Here is an 18,982-nt window from a genome sequence, read left to right on the forward strand (position 1 = left end):
GCTTGTTTACACACAATAAATAGAATATTATTACCGTTCGTTGTTTATTTATTTTTATTACATTTATTTCAATTAAATTCCGCAACTCACCCATCGGAATATAAACAAAGAACTTGAGAAATTACATAGCAGCGATTTTTCGCAAAACAAAATATTTTTTTGTATTTTTTGGGTGATTCTCAGCAAAAAAATGATCTTACAAGTTTTTTTCGTAGGATGCATAGTTTTAGAGATAAACGCGGTTGAACTTTCAAAAAATCGAAAAAGTGCAATTTTTGAACCCGAATAACTTTTGATTAAAAAATAAAATAGCAATTCTGCTTACTTCATTTGAAAGTATAAGTCAAATTCTATCGGTTTTGATTATTTGCATTGATAAAAATTAAGTTTTTATTTGTTAAACAAAGCCATAAACACATAGTGTTTCCCGTGCCCAATGCATGCGTTTTAATGTACGTAATATACGTAGAAATTGTGTGTATGCGCGCCTATTCGTTCGATTTCAAATGGGAAATGCATTGAAAACATCATTCAATCACTGTGTGTTTATAGCTTTGTTTAACAATAAAAAAAATTAATTTTTAGCAATGAAAGTAATCAAAACAGATACAATTTGACTTGAACTTTCAAATGCGGTAAGCAGAATTGCTATTTTATTTTTCAATCAAAAGTTATTCGGGTTCAAAAATTGCAATTTTTCGATTTTTTGAAAGTTCAACCGCGTTTATGTCGAAAACTATGCATCCTACGAAAAAACTTGTAAAAACATTTTTTGCTTAGAATCACCCAAAAAATACAAAACAATGTTTTGTTTTGCAAAAAATCGCTGGTATGTGATTCCTCAAGTTCTTTGTTTATAACAATCTTATCGACATCCGGATCGACTGTTACCCAAAAAATTCGTGTTCTACGGGTCAAAATACATAAAAAAAACTTGGGTAAGTCCATCTGAATTAAGGAGGCCGTTGTACCCCCACTGGCGACAGGACTAAAACTCAGACACAACTGGCTAGTGATTTTAGTAGGTAATTTTTTGTTTTTGACCAATTTTGCCAAAATTGGCAAAATTACTAACTATTTAGTAATTATTAACTAATTAGTAATTACTTTTTTGTTAATTTTACCAAATTAGCAACATTACTTACTAAAATAACTAGGCGATTGTGTCTGAGTTAAGCGAACCGACATACCAGTCGGACAAGTGTAATAGCCAAATAAAAATACACCGTATTATTAATATTTAATTATTATACAATTAGAATTGAAAAATAATATTTTATGTACATCAATATTTCTATAAATGATCTTAAATATAGATAAATCTTTCTCTTATCAGATATTTACATAAAGAAAACTACACTTAACAATAATAAAGGCATAAATATTCCAAGAGGAGTTACTGATGACCCGGAGTTATCAATCTTGAAGTAATCGTTCAGGTCATCTTCAATTCGAGCCCTAAATTGTAAATTCTGTCTTGCTGTAGTTAAAGCTGAATTTGCAACAGCTCTGATTGTTGAGTTCTTCTCCAGCCGATCAGCGAATTGTTGCAACTAAAACAATTAAATTTTTCGAATTCACCACTAAAATATATATATGTTGCGGTATTAGTAAGAGTATAATTACTTATATGTCGTAAGGATATGAAAACAATTGTTAATGTACAAGTTGGGGCATTGATAGGACCCCCATTCTTTAAAAATATTTTCAAATCTACAGGACCACCCATATTGACAGGGCACAACAAACCTACTTTTTTAATGAAACACCCTGTAAATTTTTGCATTTTTGAACTCTCCTCGATGTTCTTGTTTTTTTTAGTATGTATAAGGTTTTGCAATGGTCTACTTATACGAGGTAGTTTAAAAGATAATTACGTTTTTTTTATAGTTATTTTCCTAACAAGTGCAGAAAGTCATTCTTTTCCGCACGCGACTGCAGTTTGCCTAACGACGCGAAGCTGGAGTTCGGCAAGCAGTCGAGTGTGGAAAAGAGACTTTCTGCAAGAGTTAGGAACAATATTTTTTCTAAGAGTTTTTAAAAAATTACCAAATCTTAATCAATTAATTTAATTAATATGAAAATACATACACAAATTAATTCTTTGACAAGGTTGTCAAAACCAAACTTTTAATATAATTAGTTAGCATGACGACGATCTTGGTTTCCATGACGATGATTCAAAACGACTGTTATTGTCTACCGATTTGACTTTCGAATATTATGTCAAAATAATTTTATTTCATCGAATTGTCGCGTTAATTTCATTAAAACAGGAACACAATAAGATATATTTGAAACAAATTAGTAAATAATATCTAAATATTAGTTTATTGCATGTATTATAATTACTTTAAGGCCATATTAACATATCTAAATTAACACGCGTGCGGAAAAGTAAAAACCGCGTGCGGAAAAGTAACACGCGTGCGGAAAAGTGAAACTTTCTAAACTAAAATGCGTGCGCGAAAGTAGGCATTTTTGCACGCTCGTTGAAAAAAATAATTTCGTAACATTAATAGCACCCTATAGAATTATACGTACGTATTTGACATCAAAAATTCTATCTAAATTCACACGATTTTTAATATTGTAAAAAGTTATTAACAGTATTCTTAAATGCAACACTCTGTATTTTAGTATTGTATGAAAATGCTTTCGATAGTATTGAAACTGGTCCTTTTTGTCAGCCCTGATGGATGCTCGAATATACTCACGGTACTACGGTACACTACACTCATTAAAAACATTTATGAACAGGCCACATCCATATCAAAATCAATGAAGACGAAAAAACTGAAAAAATACGCGTTAGTAAAGGTATTAGACAAGGTGATACTATTTCACCAAAGCTTTTTACGTAAGCATTGGAAAATGTATTCAAACAGCTCGACTCGGAGGAAAAAGGTCTAAACATTGATGGTGTACGTTTGAGTCATTTGAGGTTTGCGAACGACATAGTATTATTTAGTACAGATATCAAGGAACTGGAGCAAATGATGAAGGAATTAAACCAGCAGTCAAATAAAATAAATCTCAAAATGAATCTTCAGAAAAAAAAAATTGAGTAATTTACAAACTAATCTTGTTATTGACAACGTCAGTCTTGAAAATGTAGACCACTGTATATGTATATCTTGGATATGCCATTAAAATCGGCAAAGAAAACCAAATAGCCGAAATAAAAAGACGCATACTTGGGTAGCTTTCGGCAAGTTAAGCTTTATCTTGAAGAATATAAAGATATACCAATGTGTCTAATGCCTCCTCTACACATCGGCAGAAGCGTCTGCGGATGCATCTGCCGATATATCATCACGAGCTCACGATAGATCATCACACATCTGTAGGTACATCTGGTAAATCTCTAGGTTACATCTGTAAATCGTTCAGTCTGTATTAATTCTCGGATGACGCAATATCTACTTTGAATTCACTGCGAAAACTAATGCGTCGTAGAGGTCAGATGTGTGGAGAGGCATCGGGCGTTCGCACCGAAACCCTTTGATCTGTGCTAGGGAAACCGACAACAATCGGATATTTCGCAGACGCGTCAGCCCACGTGATGTATAAACAACAAACGATCAAATTACCCCATCTACACATCTGCGGATGCATAAGCAGATACCGTCCGCAGACGCGTCTGCCGATGTGTAGAGGAGGCATAAAACGTAGAGTTTATGACAAGTGTATCTTGCCTGTAACTACATATGGACTGGAGACCATGGCCTTTACAATAAAAACCTTAGAGCAGCTCAGTACAACCCAAAGAGCGATGGAGAGGGCCATGCTAGGGATTAGTTTGAGAGACAGAATTCGAAATATCGACATTCGTGAAAGAACAAAGATTACTGATGTCGCAGAACGTATAGCAAGGCTCAAGTGGCAATGGGTCGGATATGTTGCCCGAGATAATCCCAAAAAATGGATACAGAGACTAACAAACTGGAGACCAAGAGAGAACAGGCGAGGAGTAGGCAGACCGCAGAAGAGGTGGGCAGATGATATCAAACAAGTCGATGGAAGCAAATGGAAGAGGCCATGTCCATCAGTGGACGAACACAGGCTGAAGAGGAAGATGGAAATGCTGTTTTATGGTACTTTATCATTTCTTACGCTATAATTTCCCTTACTTACGTAATTGCTTTAATTTAGGAGTTACATAGTCGAATGTTAATTGCTACAACAATTAGGTGAAATTTTATTTAGTTGGCCATAAAAATATTATATCAAAAATATTCTTTTATTGGTACCCCATTTTGCTTATTTAAAGTACGCCTCAACGTGTTTAAATTCAACTTTCAAAAACGCGCGTGTTTTAAAGTTACCATGGTAACATCAACATTTTAAATATTGATCTGACCTGACCGGAGTACATACTTTGTAACGTCAAATAAATAAAATATGAATAAAATATTACTAATAAAATGTTTCAAAAGCTTTATTCAAATATTTGAAAATCTTTTAAGGGGATAGGCGCAAAATCTCGGATCGATGCATTTTAAATGTATTCATTTTTTCGAATCCTTAGAAAACCAAAAGTAGATATTTTTGAAAAATTTAAACACAGAACGAAATATTACGTTATTAACGAGGACAGAAAGTCACGGAAAATTTCTATAATGTTTATTTTAATAAGTTACAGGGATAAAAAAGAGAAAATTTAGTATGCTTTTTAATTTCAAATATCTCAATCAAAAGAAACTGTTTGTTTATTCTAAGGGACTTTCGGCCCTTGGTAATAATGTAATTTTTCGTTCTACGTTTAAATGTTTTAAAAATATTTATTAGTTTTCTGAGGAATCGAAAAAAATGAATACATTTAAAATACATTGGTTCGAGATTTTGCTCCTACGCTCTTATGAATGTGAAAAGTACAGTAGTTGGTATTTACTGCTGGAAATACTTCCGTTTTTTAAATCAGAGGAAATGCTGTTCAAATTAATACTACTGTCATTCTCGGAAGCCAATGAGGTTCTACTTTCATTCATGGCGCTCCCAATAATGTTTGGAACATTCTTTTTATTGGTATACTCTGTTCAACGTAACCAGTCGCCACAGCTGCCGATTTCTATCCTACTTGTCGTTGGATTTATTTGATCTATTGTTATGCCACTGTTCGTCATAATTGTAGCGGACGTACATCGAATTTTAGATCCAATTTTATATCGTCCAATTTTAGATAACATGCAATTTGTAAGGGACATAATCGAAATGTATTAATTCCAACTACTTGATTAGTGCACTTCCATTTATCATACCGTAAGAAAACTCGATCTGTATTGACATTTTTGGGGCGCAATAATAAATACTTCTTCACCAAACGCACATAATTATTAATTGCATCGCTATCACCAACTGTAAAACGTCGAGCCATCACAGTTAGAATATTATATGGTCGGATAGTAATAAGTAGAGTCCGGATTTCTAAGCATAATGCTTATGGTAAATAATACAAGCAGGACTATTTTCTTTTTAAATATGAACGAAATATGCAAAAATAAGTCATTTTGACAGCCCTTTTTTATGCTTTTTTTGCTTTTTTTAAATTATGTATTATGCTTTTTTTGAATTTTTGTGCTTATTTGGTGCTTTTTTATATACTATTATCATTTTTTGCATTTTCGAACAGCAGAAATTTAATTTTGATCTATGTAGTACAATTGTGGACTCTGATCTCCCATTAAATAAATTGCAAAATTAAAGTTTTAAATCATTTTTGGAAAAGTACCTACTATCGAAGACATGTGCCGGATGAAAGTATTCTACCAAAAAATATGTTAATTGCATTTACAATAAAACCAGAAAAAAGTAAAAACACTAGTGGGAAACAATTACACCTGGTTTGCTGTGGACGAGACTACGTATATTTGTGGAAGATACGTCGCTAATTTAATCATAGGCGTACTTCACGAAGAAATCTTGACGAAGGGTTATTTAGTGTGCTCAAAAGAACTAGAAGCAACACATAACAATACAGTTCCAAGATTCGTAAACGACGCTTTAACAAATTTTTATCTTCCCGAGGCTGTGCTTACCAACAAAATGGTATGCTTTTCGACGCTGCACCATATATGATCAAAACAGCATCAAATCCTAAAGTGTTTTATCCAAATCTAATTCACTGTACATGTCTAGCACACGGCCTGAATCGAGTGCTGAGACTATACGGCTGTAATTTCCACTTGTTAATGAGTTGATAAAAAATAGAAAAAAATCATTAAAGCTCCTTTAAGGGTGCAACTTTTTAGAGACAGATTCCCTAACACTCCATTACCATCGGAACCAGTGTTAACTCGTTGGGGTAGATGGTTAGATGTAGCTATATACTACGCCGAATATTTCGAAAGTTTTAAAAGCTTCGTACTGGAACTTAAAGAGACTGCTAGCAAATCGATAAAATATTGTCAGGATATTTTAGGTGAAACATAATTACAAAACAATTTTGCTTTTATCAAAAGCAACTTTTGTTCTGTGAGTGAAACAATAAAATATTTGGAGAAACAGCAAATGTCATTAGTTGAGTCGATCCAAAAAATAAACAGTTTTGAAAAAAAGATGGAAGGTATCCCTGGAAAAATTGGTCAGATAATATTAACAAAATTCAAAGATGTATTAACAAAAACCGAAGGATTTCAAAAGATGCAGAAAATGTTTTCAGTTTTAAATTGAGAACACCTTGAAAATATAAATATGGATCCGGCAGTAGGTAGTGGCAAAGTATAAGTATGCAACGATAACCAGTGTGGACGTTGAAAGAAGCTTTTAGATATACAAAAATGTTTTGAGTGATAGGTATGTACCGAAACTTTACGATGGAACATTTAAATGAGTAATTAGTTTTAAACAAAAACGATATATTTTCCTTCATCTAAAGTATTCTAAAGCGTGTGGATAAAAATTAGGTTACAGCATTTTTGTTTCAGTTATCTATTATTTTTTGTTTTTTTCTATTTTATTATTAAATTTATAATAGGTCTTTACTAGTTCTTAAGCTAAGCCTAGAGGTAATTATATATATTTTCTTAAAAAAATGGTTTGTCAAAGTTTATATGCTTATTTTCATGCTTTTTTTGTATAATAAAATGCTTTTTTTCGTAAAATTGTTATGCTTTTTAAGAGCTTTTTTGCGATTATTTATGCTTTTAAATACGAACTCTAGTAATAATGTCCTTCTTTCTTGATGTAATGTAAGCGTACATCGCACAATTCTCATCTTCTGCAAGAGCCAAAGATACCGCAAATGGCTACCACATTCAAAAATTAATACGTAATGTCCGGTGCATCTGTAAAAATCTTTCGCAAATCGTCTTCCTTGAATACAAACGCCTTCTTGACCACGTTATTCTTGCTAATTGCCTTCATGAATCCTCAACATATCCTCAACATACTTTGCAATTTCGAATGGATAGCCCACATAGTGGACGGCTTGTACTGTTCCGATATTTTCTGAAGGTAAGCAAGCACAACTCGTTCATCTGTAGCTGTTACCTTTTGCTCTTCCATCCATTTAATGAACTTATATTCTTTTTTTTTTATTAAGTAAGAGGGTGTAAGGGATATGTCAACCTCACCTGCCCGTGAGATGATCTCGATCATCCGGTTCTGACCCCCCCTACCAATCCCCCACTTACTGACCAACAGCTTCGGGTGAAAGAGTCGGTAAGTGTTTTTTTTATTAAGTAAGAGGGGTGTAACCAGAGCCGTGCGGTACATCTTTTCAATATGATGCAAGTCTTCGAAATGCCGCCCCTTAAGTATGATTGAAACTTAACTTTTTTTTATTAAATGAACCTACACAAAATGAAGGGCAACTTATATTTTAAAGACAAAACCTACTTTAAATTAAATGAAATATGTATTAACATTAAATAAGATTTACAAAAATTACAATTTTGCCCTTCTTTACTGACTTTAATTTTGGCAAACTCGTCAATCACATTGGTTAAAGTAGCAGCTAGTGAGGACTCTATTGAAATGAGTAATGAGTGCTATATTTTTTAGTTTTGTTTGACATCTGGACTTTAGAAAATAGTTTTAATAATTTTTAATTTTGAAAAACTTCTTTACCCACTAGCTACTGAGACAGGGAGTGTTAATAAAATTCTTATATTTGGGTATAAGGAAATTAGGTTATTTTGGCACAAACAATTCAAAATCTCCAAACCTTAAAAAAGTTCATGGAGTACGGAATCATTAGAGATATGTCACGCAATTTTTCTAGAATATCATTTGACTCTATATACGATTCTTATTCTTTTTCTATTGAAAGTATCGAATGAAGATTCATACAATATTTTTCTAGTATTTTATCATATACTTTCCTCCATTAAAAATATCATATAAAAATTTAAAATTTTTATTATGAGTTTCTAGAAGCGAAAATCGTTCATTCAAAGAATTAATGGAAATGTATAAAATATAGATGAAACATTATTTATTTTAAATTTATCTTTCTCCGCTATGAACTCTTCCACACAGATTTTTCGTAATCAAATTTGCGATTTTTCTCCTGGCTCGAATTTCATTTTCAGCTGGAAATTCGGAACTTATTTCAAGATTTTCTGCAATTCAATTAACAATAATTTTAATTTGGTCTTAGCTAGATTGTCTGTAACTTTTAATTTTTTCTGTAGTTTCTGACAACATTTTTCATTTTTACACAATCTGACAAATTTATAGTTACATGTTACACATATAAATTTATAATTTTTAATAAGTAGTTTTTGTTAATCCTCGTGCTTTGACTTTAGTTTCTGGATCTTTGTTGATATCTTCTATTGTTTCGAATAAGGCATCATATATTTTACAAAATTTAAATCTTAAAGATTTCAATGCATCTATTCGACTTGACCATCTATCTAGTAACACTCAACGGTTTTAGAGTTAGTTTGAAACATGTTTTTTCAGAACTTTCCAACGCTCTGTAGAACCAGAAAAAAAAGTGCACCTACAACAGTTCTTGTATATCTAATACAAAAAACGTTCTTGTTTCTATAGAAGAAGACGCTGCGTCAATTATGACTAATTTTAATTAAAGAGTGGCATGCGCAGGGCACCCAAAGCGCCTCGGATATTTTTCAAGCAGGTATTCTATTTTGCACACCCTTTCTTATTCCTTTCATATCAGTCCCGTTATCATAGCCTTGTCCTCTAAGCCATTCTAACTCAAGACCTAACTTTTCCCAATTTTTCAAAATAAGTTCCGTTGAACCTTCACTGGTTGAACACTAGCTTCAAAAAAACGAATAAAAAATCCTTCGATATTATTATAGGAATTTGTTCTGACAAGAATTAAAAGCTACAACTCTTATCGTCAATGCGAGCTTTCAATATGACTTACGTCTGGGATACAATCGGCGATTATCGAAAAATATTTGGCGATTTTTGTTATTTCGACAATTTTTTTTAAGATAATATTACCCATTAAACTGATCAATTCATCTTGCCTACTGTTGCTTAAATAAGTCACAAATCATGTATCAGGCTCTCTTTGAACTATCCTGATATGTTCTTCCATTACTGGATTAAACTCGGAGAGCAATTATACTAAATTAAAAAATTTCCAATATTAGGTAGAAACAAATGATCAGTTGTTCCACGAAAAGCTAAACATTGTGAGGCCAAAAGTCTAATTCTTCTTAAAATTTCTCTCCAATAATGTTGAATTATCTATTATTATATTAGATTTTACTGATTATGCCGCCCCCCTTGTGATGCCGCCTGATGCGACTGCCTCACCGCATCATAGCACGGCATGGCCCTAGGTGTAACGGATAGTGATGCGCAATACATAGCTTCTCCTATTCAAATGTCAACCTCACCTGTCCGTGAAATGATCTCGATCATGATCATTCGGTACATCCTGCTAGATAACAAACGAGGCGTTGACGTCCGAGTGATTTCCGGTATAAGCAATCCCCCACTTACTGACCAACAGCTTCGGGTGGAAGAGTCGGTAAGTGAAAAAGCACCTTCTTGTCCTAGATATGAGAAATCATTTCTAAAGGCGGACGAACCAGGCATGGCCAACGGCGTGGAGATGCATAAGGCAACGGGAAACCAATGCATTAAAGGCTCATAGAGCATCCCTAGTTAATCACCATGACTAACAACATAACCAAACACTCTACTGATCATGAAACTCGGAAAACAAGATCCGGCAGAGGAGGAAACTCGCAAGATTGCAAGGCCGCCCCGGTCGTCAACATGCGAAAACCTTGCAAAGTAGCGACTTGGAATGTTAGAAGTCTACATCAAGCTGGAAAAGTACATAATGCCGTTAAAGAAATGGAAAGGCTGAATATAGACATTTTAGGAATCAGCGATGTCCAATGGCCCGACTCAGGAAAGAGGAAAATCAACAATAAAACAATATACTATTCAGGAAGTCAAGACGGTTCACACAGATATGGTGTCGGGATAATACTAAACCAACATATTGATAAAGCTGTAGTAAATTTCATGCCATACTCCAACAGAATTATCCTCTTACAATTAAATCAGAATAAACCCAAATTAAACATAATACAAGTTTATGCTTCGACTGCGGACAAACCAGAGAGCGATATTGGAACTTTCTACGAAGACCTAGACAATATTTTCAAATCCATTAAAACGCAGGATGTTACAATTATAATGGGAGATTTTAACGCAAAGGTTGGAGACGAAAAAGTAGTAGAATGTACAGGAGGATATGGTCTGGGCAACAGAAACGAAAGAGGTGACAGGCTTATCGAATTTTGCCAAAACAATAATTTGGTCATAATTAATACATTGTGTAAAATGCCAAAGAGAAGACTATATACCTGGAAGTCACCAGCAGATCAAGAAGGGAGAATTTTTAGAAACCAAATAGATTATATATTAATTAGACAAAGATACAAGAACGCAATTATATCTTCAAAAACCTATCCAGGTGCCGACATAGGATCAGATCATAACCCAGTAGTGACCAAAATTAGGCTCAAAATGAAAATAATAAAACGCAGAACAACAAATGTAAAAATCAATACAAGTAAACTATGAAACCCACTCGTCAAACAACGCCTGACAGATGAAATTAATAACCGTTTAATGAATGTTAAAGAACAAATCTAGCAAAATACTGAAACAGAAACAAAATGGTTATTAATAAAGACAGAAATAGATAAATGTCAAAAAGAAATTCTTACACCAACCAGATACAAAAAGAAACAATGGACGACGGAGGAAATCTTAGATTTAATGGAAGAAAGACGTCAGCATAAAAACAAAGATAATCAGATGTACAAAAATGTGGATAAACAAATAAATTCAAAATTAAGCAGACTAAAGAACAATAGTTAAAACAACAATGCGCAGAAATAGAAGAACACCAGAAAAGACATGATAATTTTAACACACATAAAAAAATTAAGGAATTAACTCAGAACAACAGAAAAAGAAAACCGGGAATACTAAAAGATACAGATGGGAAACTTGTTTTGAGTACTAACGAAAAATTAAAGAGATGGACAGAATACATAAATGAATTGTTCAAAGACAATAGAACAGAGCAGATGGAAGCCGAAGTAGAAGATGATACGGTTTTAAAGATATTAAAAGAAGAAATTAAATCGGAATTAAAAAACAGCAAAAATGGTAAAGCAGTAGGTCCAGACCAAATCCCAGTAGAAAGCTTAAAATGCATAAATGATGAAACCTTAGACATTATCGTAGACTTGTTTAACACAGTGTACAAAACAGGCAACATACCAAAACAATGGTTACTCTCAACATTTTGCGCTATCCCTAAAAATACAAACGCTAAAGATTGCAGTGAATACATAACAATATCATTAATAAGTCACATTCTCAAATTATTCTTGAAAATAATACATGGTCGTATAAATAAAAAACTAGAAGAAGGAATAGATGATAGTCAGTTTGGGTTCAGAAACGGACTAGGAACTAGAGAGGCGTTATTTGCTGTTAATGTGTTAGCTCAAAGATGCATGGACATAAATGTGGATGTGCATGTTTGCTACGTTGATTTTGAGAAAGCTTTTGACAAAGTAAGACATGAAAAAGTCCAAATTCTAAAGACAGAAAACATAGACAAAAATGACTTACGAATAATAACAAACCTTTACTGGAATCAAAGAGCACAAATTGTAATAGATAACGAACCCAGTCCAGAAATTGAAATCAGGAGAGGAGTTAGGCAGGGATGTATTATGTCTCCGTTACTCTTTAATGCATGTAGTGAAGCCATTTTTGAAGAAGCATTGCTATCTCAAGGTGAAGGAATAATAATTATCGGAAGATCTATTAACAACATAAGATATGCAGATGACACCGTGATTATGGCAAGCTCTGCTGAACAACTCCAACTACTACTAAACAAAACAAACAATTTCTGTGAAGAATATGGACTAAAATGAATATAAAAAAGACCAAATACATGATAATAACTAAGATAACAAACATACAAACAAGCATACATTTGGAAAATGTACCGATAGAAAGGGTTGATAAATACAAATACCTAGGAACCTGGATTTCAGAGAAAAATGATCAAACAACAGAAATAAGGACCAGGATAGAAATAGCAAGAAATGCGTTTGTAAAAATGAAAACAGTTCTCTGCAACAAATACTTTAGCTTAGAACTGAGAGTAACAGCTTTGAGATGCTACGTGTTCTCGATACTAGAATATGGACTTGAAAGCTGGACATTAGAGCAAGAACACATAAATAAGCTACAGTCATTTGAAATGTGGTGTTACAGAAGAATGCTTAGAATAGCATGGACACAGAAGAAAACGAACACGGAAGTATTGCGAGAAATGTGTAAAGAATGCGAAATAATAAACACAATAAAAATAAGAAAGTTACAATATCTGGGACACGTAATGAGGGGACCGCGATATGAAATGCTAAGACTGATAATACAGGGAAAGATAAGAGGCGGAAGAAGTATAGGAAGAAGGAGAGTGTCATGTTTGAAGAATTTAAGGGACTGGTTTAAATGCAGTTCTATAGAACTCTTTAGAGCAGCGGTACATAGAGTAAAGATAGTGATGATGATATCCAACCTTCAATTAGGAGACGGCACTTGAAGAAGAAGAAGAGGGGTATATATGACTACCTCTACCTCTCCGACGATCCCTAATGAGGGTGAAACGTACATAAGGGCGTTTATGGTCCTCTCTGAAAGAACTGAAAATGTAAGATTTCTTTCATTTTCGTTTTACAGCGAATTATTTTATATTAGTTTTACTTCTATTCTAACTGAGTATTGGGACTAAGTTTTCGTTGGAATTTGGCCATGATGAATAGGCAGGCAGTGAAGTGCAAATTTTAGACCTCCCCGTGTCATCTTTTTTAATCATTCGCTTGGTTTGCAAGTAATAGAAACCACGAATAGGCGTAACCAGATACTGGTACCAATAGAGGTTTTATTTCTATAGAAATCAAACTTCGAATTGTTAATTTATATCCTTCATTTGCAATAGGTTTTGTTAGATCAGACTTGCAAAGTTATTCTGGTTTAAAAATCTAAGATTGATCCAATCCAGTTCTACTTTTCTAATTTTTTTAATACTATTTTTATGTAAAAAGGAAAACTCACCTTTGTGACCTCAGCATTAGTTGTAAATCTGTTGGCCAATTGAGATAATAATGATATACCATCGGGATAACTAAAAACATATTTGTCATTGAGTGACCAACAATTTATTATATATTATTAGACGACTTACTATTCAATAATTTTTTTGTAGTTGTTAACGAAATATTCAAAAGCAAGATCTAAACCTTCTTTACTGGCAGAACCAACTGAATTCCATACGGTATATAGGTTTTGAAGTTTTATTACTGATGTAGAGTTTATGGTTGCATCCAATAATCTAAAAATGCACAAAATAATAAAACGTTAGTTAAGCAGATACGAATACGAGGAAGATTTTTAAAAATATTTACAGCTCACTCATTGTTAAACCAGGGATTTAGCACTAAAAACACCTGAATAAATCGATTTTTAAATACAGCAGCACTTAGAGACTTGCAACCTTTTGCATTGTGTTCAACAGTGGCGTACTGATAGATCAGCGGGCCCTGGTTCCAGTTGGGATGCGGGCCCGCCTGTCCAATAAAACTACACATTGTATACCTATCAAAAGTTTTTAATAAACATTGAAAATAAATCATCATATTTTATATCATAAAATGTATCATGCATTTTTTATAAAAACTCAAGCTAATTTATAGTTCATTTTATTCACGGTTTTTGCTCCAAATTTTAGAGAACCGTTTGTATTGACATGAAGTTTGGCATAAACATAGCTAACATGTCAAAGAAAAAAAGTAATATTGTGCCGATGTGTGATTTTGTCACACGTTCAAGATAAGTCCGGAAGTGGATAAACTAACTAATTCTAAGCAACTTTAGTTCCATAGATTGTTTTCACTAAGTCAATACTTTTTGAGTTATTTGCGAGTGGATATTTTCATTTTTCAACAAAAAAACTACGTTTCTAGACGGTTTTTTGGAAATAACTCAAAAAGCCCTCTGTAGACCCAGTAGGAGTAGAGTCGTAGGTAATGAAAAGTAGGTCCTTATTCGTCAAATTCCAAATCGAACATTTTAACCTATCACACATTTTTTTAAAGTGTTTAAAGAAGCTGAATTTCTGTTTTTTAAAACAGATTCTAGCATCAAAAGTAAACAAGGTACGCTCAAAGCAAAGTTGGTCCCTTTTCTTGGTAAAAAAAATCGTAAAAATCACCAGCTAATTAGCATCTCAAATGAAACTAATCGTTACCGCTTCACAAGTTACTTGACTTAGAAAAAAAGTTACTTGACTTACCTATGTAGTGTTTATATGATTTGTAAGTTTTATCTGTTTTTATATGTTTTAAATTGGTTGAGTAAAAATTGTTTTTTTAATTATGAATTTTTTTAAAATATGTAACTTAAAAATTATTTGTGATACCAAAAATCCCAAGTAGTAGAAAAATATATGGTCCAAGAGCTGTGAGACATTTTTGAGTAGGTATTTTAGGCAAGCTGAAAATTTTTCAGGTGACTCTTCCATAATAGCCTAATACAAAAATGCCGGTCTGGCTGGAGGGTAGCGGTTATTTTCCCCAAAAATCCCCCCCAAAGTTAAAAAAAGGGTAAAAATTGTTATTACAAAAAATATCATTGACGTGACTTTAAAGTAAATTTAAATATTCAAATATTAGGAAAATAAACAAGCCAGGCGATTTGAGGGCGATTTTAGCTCTGCAAGATACTTGCATGGGCGTCCCAGGATTATTTTCAGGGGATGCATATTAACTTCAGAAGATTTTATCTGAATCTGTACATACTATTAACAAGTATAAAATATACAACTATACATGCATAGCTATGTATATTCCTTCTGGACAGGGAGGTACAATTGTTATTTTGACAGGGTATTTTTTAATATTAAAAATAAATATTCTAAAAAAGGCAGCTTTTTGGTGAAATTTTCCAACTGCCATGTGATCAAACAAATTACGGATTCATATAAATGAAAAGCGCTATAGGTAAGCAGCAGTGTGAGAAAGAGCGTATACCGATAGCTGTTTGCGTCCTCTGTTCTAGCGAAGTGAGTCCGTTCGCTCGAGAAAAATCACGTGACCTGGTGATACCCATGTTGTTGTGCCTCGAAACGTTAGAGTAATTGTTATATATTATAGTTTTTTAAGTAACTTTTCCTTAATTAAAGGAAAATAATACGTACTATACAATAGATTTTGCAAATATGATAGGAAATGACAAATTTATTATTATAAATATATAGGTAGAAAATTATAAAACTATAAACTAAATAAATTCTGTGTCCGAATCTTGTACTTCTTCTTCAAACTCCTCATCTGAGCTTAAATATTCATTCTTTTCTTCTTCGTCAGACTCCCCTCGAGACTCAGATTCTTCTTCTACATGAACTGTAGATAGTTGTAATATGCATTTAGAATTTATTAAAAATTAATTACTGATTAATTAATTGATTTGCTACGTATTCTCTGTCATTTTGTACGGAGTCGAAGCCTGCACAACCACGGGCGCATCTGAAGAAAGACTTGCCATTGTTGAGATGTGGTGTTATCGAATAATGTAAAAAAATAATGTACACAACACGTAACAAACGCGGAAACATTAAGAAAGATGAAAATTAGACAAGAAATACTCAACACTATGAAGGAAAAAAATGAGCTACTTTGGTCATATACTAAGAAATAAAAAACCTGATGTGATTGGTTATATAAGGAAAAGTATTAAGTATTGGTTTTAAAAGAAAGAATACGTAGCAACTCAATTAATTAATCACTAATAATCTTTTAATTAACTCTAAATACATATTATAACTATTTACAGATTAGGTAGAAGACGAATCTGAGTCTTGAGGGGAGTCTAACAAAAAAAAAAAGAGAATGAATATTTAACCTCAGATGAGGAGTTTGAAGAAGAAGTACAAGACACAGAATTAATTTAGTCTATAGTTTAATACTTTTCTACCTATATATTTATAATAATACATTTGTTTTTTTTTCTATCATATTTGCAAAATCTACAGTGATGAGCGCGCTAATAACCGGCAAAACAGCTCAAAAGATGGAAAACATAATACATCTCGAAACAAAAAGAGATGAAACTCTTTTTGTTTCGCAATGTGTTATGTTTTCAACCTTTTGAGCTATTTTGCCGGTTATTAGCTTGCTCATCACTGTATTGTATAGTACGTATTATTTTCCTTTAATTAAGAAAAAGTTACAACATGGTTATCGCTAGGTCACGTGATTTTTCTCGAGCGAACGGACTCGCTCAGTTAGAACAGAGGACGCAAACAGCTATCGGTATACGCTCTTTCTCACACTGGTGCTTACCTATAGCGCTTTTCATTTATATGCACCCGTAATTTGTTTGATCACATGGCAGTTGGAAAATTTCACCAAAAAAAACCTGTCTTTTTTAGAATATTTATTTTTAATATTAAAAAATACCTTGTCAAAATAACAATTGCACCTCCCTGCCCGGAAGGAGTGTACATAGCTATGCATGTATAGTTGTATATTTTATACTCGTTAATAGTATGTACAGATTCAGATGAAATCTTGTGAAGTTCAGATGCATCCCCTGAAAATAATCCTGGGACGCCCATGCAAGTATCTTGCAGAGTTAAAATCGCCCTCAAATCGCCTGGTCTGTTTATTTTCTTTATATTTGAATATTTAAATTTACTTTAAAGTCACGTCAATGGTATTTTTTGTAATATCAATTTTTGCCCTTTTTTTAACTTTGGGGGGGATTTTTGGGGAAAATAACCGCTACCCTCCAGCCAGACCGGCATTTTTGTATTAGGCTATCATAGAAAAGTCACCTGAAAAATTTTCAGGTTGCCTAAAATACCTACTCAAAAATGTCTCACAGCTCTTATACTAATAGGTTTTGCTATTAGACAAGAAGACAAAAATTGGTTAAGGTATGGCTATTCAAAATTTGTATATAAACCCGTGATTAGTGACTCATTTAGCCCATTTAACTACAGCCTTTTCAAAAATATGAACCAAGGACCCTACGAACCAATGAATCTTACAGATCTTATAAAAAATAATAGTAATTTGTGAAGTGGTAACGATTATTTTCATTTCGCATCCTAATAATTAGAGGGTGATTTTCACGATTTTTGTTACAAAAAAAGGGACCAACATTTTTTTGATCGTAACTTAATTACATTTTCACTCGCAAATAACTCAAAACAGTATGGAAACAGTGGAACAGTGAAAAAACAGTATGGAAAAAAAGTTGCTTAGAATTAGTTAGTTCATCCAATTCAGGACTTATTTTGAACGTATATTTTTTCACCTCGAGAAGGGGCGAAAGTCACCCCCTGGGCAAAAGTACACATCGGCACAATATCACTTTTTTTCTTTGACATATTAGCTATGGGTATGCCAAATTTCATGTCTATACAAACCGTTCTTTAAATTTTTGTTGGTTTGAAGGTTTTGTAATATTTTACCGTGAGTGAATGGTCTATTAAAGCAGTAAATTAATACTAATCCTACCGTTTTTCATACTGACATGACTGATCACTTTACAGCCGTTTTTATAAATAATAAAACTCAAAAATTTCCTACATCTAAATCTCCAGTCGTAATAAATTAAAAACCAATATCGGAAAACTACTACAACTTTTAAAAAATGAATATTGGAATGAAATTTATATCAACAAAATAGATTCTCAAATTGCATCTGATACATTTATTAATAAGTTAAATAATCACGTACAAATATCTAGGAAGATAAAACCCAAATAAAAAAATATAAAAAAAACCTTGGATCGGCGAGGCTGATATCAATCAAACGACGAGATTTTCTTTAAAATAAATTAGTGTCTATATTTTCTCCTTATTATCCTTACCACTATAATAATTGTCTATATTTATGCAGTGTTATGAGGGTGCAATAAATGCGAACAAAAGGAGCATCGAGCGTCTTGGGATTATTTTTATGACCCAGTATAAAACTTGCATTGAATATCTGTTTCCGAATTACTGTAACTTTGCAGTTTACAACTTTTACTCATAGATCGTGCTATATATAAAATACAAAAGTGTTTATGTTAGCACGTGTTTAGACAGGCACCGGCGGTTATTCCGCCTTGTCGTGGCGGTTAACCTTGTGCCCAAGGTCAAAGCTAAGGCATTTTATCTTCTGGAGTCTGGGGAGTTTTTGGGCACCAAGTGCACCGGGGATCGGTTCTGATGGCGAATTCTTACCCCAGAAATCTCCCGAGAAATCTGTTTGCATCAATTTAGTGCCGAAAACCTTTGAAACTTCGGATGACGTGCCTTAGCAGTGAACCTGGGCACCATGTGCTCCGGTGGAAAAACACCCGAGTAATAAAATCTGGCCCTATACTGATTTTGACATGTTTATGCACTTTAAAATGCAACTATTCATTTCCACCCATTTTTCTATAGTAGAC

General features: G+C 33.1%; 1 protein-coding gene across 1 annotated transcript in view; it reads right to left on the minus strand.

Moving 5' to 3' along the window:
• Window positions 1–1,228: 1,228 nt before the first annotated feature.
• LOC114334545 (aminopeptidase N) overlaps window positions 1,229–18,982 on the minus strand; it is an 85,914-nt gene continuing 68,160 nt past the window's right edge. The window contains exons 11-13 of the mRNA XM_028284610.2: window positions 13,724–13,870; window positions 13,594–13,663; window positions 1,229–1,553 (exon numbers count right to left, since the gene is read on the minus strand). Of these exons, the coding sequence (XP_028140411.1) occupies window positions 1,341–1,553; window positions 13,594–13,663; window positions 13,724–13,870 (430 nt within the window). The 3' untranslated portion in view covers window positions 1,229–1,340. The remainder of the gene's footprint in view (window positions 1,554–13,593; window positions 13,664–13,723; window positions 13,871–18,982) is intronic.

Source organism: Diabrotica virgifera, chromosome 7, assembly GCF_917563875.1.
Source record: "Diabrotica virgifera virgifera chromosome 7, PGI_DIABVI_V3a".
Lineage (NCBI taxonomy): Eukaryota > Metazoa > Arthropoda > Insecta > Coleoptera > Chrysomelidae > Diabrotica > Diabrotica virgifera.